Genomic DNA, 6,774 nt, shown 5'->3' on the forward strand with positions numbered 1-6,774 from the left:
GAAGGTTTCCAAACATTGGGTGAGAAATAACAGAGTGGCCGGTTTTGCCTGGATGCCAATTTTGGGTTCATCTCATGGTGTGATACAATAGGACCCTGTGTTCTAAGTTTAGATGCTGTTGGTTCTTGGGCAGCCTTTGTCTTTGTCCCTGATCTAGGTAAGAGCGTGGCAGATAGGAAAATCGTCACTCATCCCATAGAGTGTTCTTTCACCTCTTGTCAAGCCTTCATGGTGCTGATGTATATTCTGCTCATTCCCAAGCCCCAAACAAACTCTCTCTCTCAGAGCAGAGGTCTCCTGGTTCACTTTATCACATGAGAAGTATCTAAGGATTGTGTTCAAATGACTGAGGGTATCCCATCCAAAAATCTGAGGGAAAAGAACACTACCTAATGGGAGGTCGTGTTGAAACTGAACATGGCTTCTTGTACCTGGAGTCAAGTGTCCTCTCAAGAAGGCTGCAAGTTCGGGGGTTAGAGTAGTACGGGAGAGGAGTGATATCATATGCCTTGGAACTCTCTCAGTAGTGACTGAAGATGGACCCACCTATGGAGATTCAGTCACCCTCTGACTCCCAGCCATGAGTATCACCACCAACCATCATTTCTTGAGCACCTGCTGTGTGCTGGGCGCTGTTCTGGACCTTGTGGGGGGAATCACAAGCAATAAAAGGCACGGTCCTTGTCCTCAAGCAGCTTGTAATTTGATTTGGGAGCTGAAGCCCACATAAATGAAGTGGCATAAAAACGGTAACAAGCAGGATTTCAGTAAGTGCAAAATGGCATGTGATTTCGATGCGCTATTGAGTAGAGGGCTCGTGGGAGGAGTGGAGATCATTGAAAAGGTTTATCACAGGTTACATATGACTTCAGGAAGGCTTGGCGACATGAGCATCAGGAGGACCTTGGGAAGAACAGGTGGCTGACTGCATGTGCATGTTGGAAATGTTAGAGCAGAAAGGAGGAATGCTCTGGAGAAAGCTTTGAGCTGACCTGTGAACCTACTTCCAGAACTCCCTGGATTCTTTGGGATCCCTTCCAGAGGTTATACTCAATGGCACTGTAAACTCCCTGGGAAGGAAGATGGGCTCTTGAGGTTGGTGTTGGGGTTGGTTTCCCAGAGCTGTAGAAATTGAGCATTGAGGGCTGGAGGGATGGCTCAGAGGTTAAGAACACTGGCTGCTCTTCCAGAGGTCCTGAATTCAATTCCCAGATACCACATGGTGGCTTACAACCATCTATAATGAGATTTGGTTCCCTCTTCTGGCCTGCAGGCATACAGGCAGGCAGAACACTGTATACATAATAAATACATCAATAAAATAAAAAGAAATTGAGTATTGAGTAAAGAGCACACCTCTCATCAGGAGGTGCCATCCCAACACTTTGGAAGATAAGGCAAGAGGATTGTGAGTTCAAAGCCAGCCTTGGCTATACAGTGACACCCTATCTCAAGAAAAACATTTTTAAAAGTGATGAATAACAAACCCACTTATCTATACTCTTAATTTCTCAGAAACATAAATCAAAGTGAATTTGGAAATGAAATCTTCTCTTCAGTTTTCTCAGTTTGGGGCTCACGTTAGAGCTATGTGTGATTTTTTTTTTTCTAGAGTTCTGTTTTACAGACAAAAATGTTCTGTCTTACCCCAATATTTTTCAGATTAATTTTCCAAAAATAAAATATTCTGAAAGATCCAAGAATGCTAGGAAAAGACTTCTATGAAATAGTGACTTGAGGAATGTAGAGATCTCCACCCCACAGGAGTACTGTCTTTGCTTACTTGATTTGACATCTGAAGTGCATATAATGGGTGGTGTTTTCATTTATCCACATCACTGAAACTGTAAGCTGGAAGAGCAGCACCTGCTTCGATTTGGCTTGTTTCTGTAGGATACTTAACACCATGGTGATGATAGCTAATGTATTTGTAGGAGGAAATGACCCCAAGTTGTGCCTATAGATGTGAAAGCCATTGATACTTTCAAAAGCTAGAATCGTTTTTTGTCAGGCAGCGTCATTGCACCTCTACTGGAAGAGCACATGTAAAATGTTACTATTTATTTTAAGCACTTTCAGTATTTTTACTATAGTTGATGAAGAGTGTGTGTGTCCCTGTGTACCAAAGTGGGTGAGTAGATGCCAGGGGATCACTGGGGGGAATTGGGTCTTTTCTTTCACCATGTGGGGCCTGGGATCAAACGCAGGTCATCAAGTTTTGTGGCAGGTACCTTTACCTGAGTCATCTTCTTGGCCCTTTTATGCCTGTTTTAGCTTGTTTGTTTGACACAGGGTTTCACTGTGTAGCCTTGGCTGGCCTGAAACTCGATACATAGGCCAAACTCATAGATCTGAAGGTCTGTACCTTCAGAGAGCTGGGATTAAAGGCATGTGCCACCACACTTGTCCTCTTATATGATTTTAGTAAATATTAGAAGAGGTTCTGTTTCACGTGAGGATGTTTTTCTGTAAAGGTGCCAAACATTGAACATCCCTTCAGTATGTTAGGAGATTGAATCAACTTCCTTTGTCTGACATTTCCCTATCTTTTTATAAATTCAGCCAGTTCTTTTGCTGATATATGCTTGTTTTTCCTCCCCTATTTCTTCCCTTTCTCCTCCCCCTTTAAAAGTACAGGTTACTTTGGTGGCAAATACTTTATTCCTTCTGAACCCTCATGGGGCAATTAAAAGGGGAATAAATGTACAATGCAGCCTACATCCTGCTTTGTGGACCTTTTCTTTATCTAAATTTTGTTTTGTATATTGTACAATAGTACAAAAAGTACAATAGTTCCAAAAAGCCAGGTGGTGGTGGCAGCTTTAGTCCCAGCACTGGAGAAAGGCAGGAGGCAGCCTGGTTCAAGGTCAGCCTGGTTTACAAAGTGAATTCCAGGACAAGCCGGGCTACAAAGATAAACCCTGTTTTGGGGATGGGGGTGGGAAGTAGTTTCAAATGGGTTTTTCTTTTTTGAGACAGGGCCTTGTTTATTCCAGACTGGCCTTGAACTCACTGTATAGCTGAGAATGACGTTGAACTTCTGATCTTCATGCCTCCGCCTCCCAAGTGCTGGGATTTTAAGCAGGCAAAGAGCTGCCACCACATCTGGCTCTTAGGAAGGGCCTGTCTTAGGGCTCTGAGATGTCTCACTGGGTAAAGTCCTTGCTGATTCATGCATGAAGAACTGAGTTTGGATTCCTAGGTCCTGCATAAAAGCTGTTCATGCTAGAGCAGAGACAGGTGCATCCTGTGGGCTCTCTGGCCAGCAAATATAGCCAAAATGGTGAGCTCCAGGTTCAATGACAGACACTACTTCAAAACACAAGCTGGAGACCAATATTTGATTATGGACTAGATACAGAATATGTAATTAGTGGCTTGAGAGATGATTCGGTGCTTAAGAGTGCGTATTGCTCTTCTCAGCACCCATGTTAGGCAGCTCATTTCTTCCTGGATCCTCAGTTCCAGAAGATCAGACACTCTTCTGGCCTCCAAGGGCACTTGCACGCATGTGGCATGTGACACAGACACACACAAATAAAAATAAAACAAACTGAAAAAAAAAGAAAGAATACTTAATCTAGGGCCAGCAAGATGGCTCAGCAAGAAAAGTCCTTGCCTTGCAAGCCTGATGACCCAAGTCTGACCCCAGAACCCACATGGTTTCAGGAGAGAACTGACGCCACAAGGTGTCCTTTGGCTGCTACTGCATGCTGAGGCAGGTGTCCCTCATCTCCAGTAATAATAGTACATACATATATCTTTTAAAGATACTTATCTGTTCTGCTCTATTAGTATGATGGAGACAGGTATGAAAGACGGTCTGCCAAAGAAGAAAAGGCAGCTGGCTTTAATGTGTTCCAGGCAAGTATGTCAGGAGAAAATGGAATAAATGAAGCAAAGCATGAATGGAGTCATCTTAGGTATAGGACATTTCTAGAAAAGGCAGCTAAATGGCACTAAAATGGAGCAGTCTTTTTGCTTTGGATTTCAGTCTCTTTGGAGTCATGGTGGAAAGTGGCAAAGCAGCAGAAAGACAGAAGTGCATGCCCTTGTAGGGCAGTGACAGTGGTTACAACCGGTCTCTTGTAGCCCAAGCTGTGCTCCAACTCACAGTGGAGCTGAGGCTGGCCTTGAACTCTGATCCACCTGCCTTGCCCTCCCAAATAATAGGGTTATAAGTAAGTACTACCCTGCCAGGCTCCTCCTCCTCCTCCTCTTCTTTTAAATCAGATAGTTTGGCAATGGATAATTATTTATTATTTATACAGTATTCTGCCTGCATGTACACCTGCACACCAGAAGAGGGAACCAGATCTCATTATAGATGGTTGTGAGCCACCATGTGGCTGTTGGGAATTGAACTCAGGACCTCTGGAAGAGCAGCCAGTGCCCTTAACCTCTGAGCCATCTCTCCGGCCCCAGGCTTTTATTCTTATCCTGATGAATGACCTCTCCCCTCTAACTGGTATTTGCTGTTGGCTACTAAAAATATTGTTGTTCTCTCTTTAGCTAGAATGGGTACTACTAGGAAAAAGGTTCAAGCGTTTGTCCGCATCAAGCCTACTGACGACTTTGCTCATGAAATGATCAAATTTGGAGATGACAACAAAGTAAGTGCAATGCATTTGCCTTCGCTTACCCAGAACTTCCTTTTCCAGTTCAGTGTGACCTTGTTTTCCAACAGACACTTAAGGACCAAAACAGAGGGACTGGAGAGGTAGTAAAGATGCTTGCCACCAAGCCTAAGGACCTGAGGTCTGTCCCCTGGATCTGCACTGTGGGAGGAGAGAAGCAACTCCTAAAAGTTGTCTTCTGAGTTCCATACATGCTGTTGTATACACATTCACACACACACAAACACACACACATAAATACAATTTTCAACAAAAGGACTAAGGCATAATTGATAAATGTTCATGTGGACTCTAGAATTGATCAACTCCAAACCATGCAGTTAGTGATGAAGTTCTTGAGATCATCTTTTTTCTTTTCTTTTCTTTTTTCTTTTCTTTTCTTTTAATGTTTGTTCCTCTGGTGGGGGGTGCATACACACCTGTGCTACAGCGTGAGCGTGGAAGTCAGACAGCAACTTACAGAATTATACAGCGGTTTCTCTCTTTCCACCGCATGGGTCCTGGGGACTCAAACTCTCACGGAACAGCCTTGCCAGCCCTTATAGGTAGACCTTTTTCAAATTAATAGTTCAAGAACAAATTGCTCAGGTGTTGAAAGTTCTGGTAGTCAGAAATACCTCAAAGATAGCTAGCTGTGTGGTGTCCTCTATGGCATGATTAAACAAATACAGAAGCATAGAGCATGAAATTTATTCAGCAACATTTTCTTTCTTTCTTTCTTTCTTTCTTTCTTTCTTTCTTTCTTTCTTTCTTCTTTTTTTTTTTTCTTTTTTGAGATGGTGTCTCAAGTAACCCAGCTGGCTTTGAACTGGCTATTTAAGAGAGGGTGACTTTGAACTCATGATCCTTTTACCTCTACTTCTCAAGTGCTGGGATTATTGGCACACAACATGAAACCTGAAGCCTGGTAACTCTGTCTGTCTTGGCCTTAGCTGTGTTTTTCTCTGGGCAGGAAGGTCTTGTTTCAAAATTTCAGTGAGAATCCCCATCAAGAGCTTGGACTAGGGTCGGGCGTGGTACCATACTGTCATTTGAACAGTTGGGAGACCAAGAGGAAAAATCCAAATACCTAAATTCAAGTCGAGCCTTCTTTTTAAGATAAAAATGTCCTTTTGTTTTGTTTGTTTTTTGAGACAGGGTTTCTCTGTGTAGTCCTGGCTGTCCTGGAGACCAGCTGTCTTCCTGACCAGGCTGGTCGGGAACTCAGAGATCCACCTGCCTCTGCCTCCCTCGTGCTGGGATTAAAGGCATGTGCCACCACCACCTGAATGACAAAAATGTCTTAAAAACAACTTTAACAACAAAAGCTTGGAATCTTACTGGGAAATGGTTGAAGGTGCATCTGAAAGTCTGATGATTACAAGTAGGTTGGGCTCCCTCAGCTTACACTAACACAAATGATTGTGTCTGAAAAAGTTCAGAGACTTTGTATGACCATTACATCATTACTCCCAGTGGCTCACAATTGTCTGTGGAAGTAAACCCTGGCCACGGTGCAGAGGATGGAGAGGCATTATTCCTGTAGCCAAACAGCCAGGGCCATTGTTTCTGATTGCACTGTTACTCCTGCCTAATTCAAGGCTCAGCAGTTAGAAGCACTCGCTGCTCTTGCACTTCGTTCCCAGTGCCCACAAGACAGTTCAGAACTGTATGTAACTCCAGTTCCAGGGAATCTGACACCTTTTTCTGGTCTCTGCAGCTACCAGGCACATATGCAGTACACATACATATATTCATGCAAAACATTCATACATGTAAAAAAAAAAAAACCTAAAAACTTTTTTAAAAACATCACATCCACTGTTGTCTCTAAGTCAGACCTCAATTATCACTGATTATTTATTTATCTGTCTATTTATTTGATACAGTCTCCCTGTGTAGTCCTAGCTGTGCTGGAACTCTCTAGACCAGGCTGAATTCACAGAGATCTACCTGCCTCTGTCTCCTAAGCGTTATCAGTGATTCTTTTTACAAAGGTTTCCTAAAAATAACTCTAACCACTCTTATTTTTGTGACATTTCTCACTATGTTCCCCTTACCGGCCTGAAACTCCAGATCCTCCTGACAGCCTTCCAGGAGCTGGGATTCAGGTGTTTGTCACCCACCTGGCCTCATTCTGTCTTTCTCCTCCCCCCCC

The 6,774-nt window shown here is 43.3% G+C and overlaps 1 protein-coding gene across 2 annotated transcripts in view; it reads left to right on the forward strand.

Annotated features, from left to right (window-relative positions):
- Kif9 (kinesin family member 9) overlaps positions 1-6,774 on the forward strand; it is a 45,834-nt gene that overhangs the window by 781 nt on the left and 38,279 nt on the right. Inside the window, exon 2 of one of the 2 annotated variants that reach the window (XM_055601592.1) lies at positions 4,517-4,613. In XM_055601592.1, the coding sequence (XP_055457567.1) occupies positions 4,517-4,613 (97 nt within the window). Of the gene's footprint in view, positions 1-4,512; positions 4,614-6,774 lie in introns of both variants that reach the window. The other variant, XM_055601593.1, reaches the window with a different exon arrangement.

Source organism: Psammomys obesus, unplaced genomic scaffold (genome assembly GCF_907164565.1).
Source record: "Psammomys obesus unplaced genomic scaffold, mPsaObe1.curated_primary_1811, whole genome shotgun sequence".
In the NCBI taxonomy this organism is placed as follows: domain Eukaryota; kingdom Metazoa; phylum Chordata; class Mammalia; order Rodentia; family Muridae; genus Psammomys; species Psammomys obesus.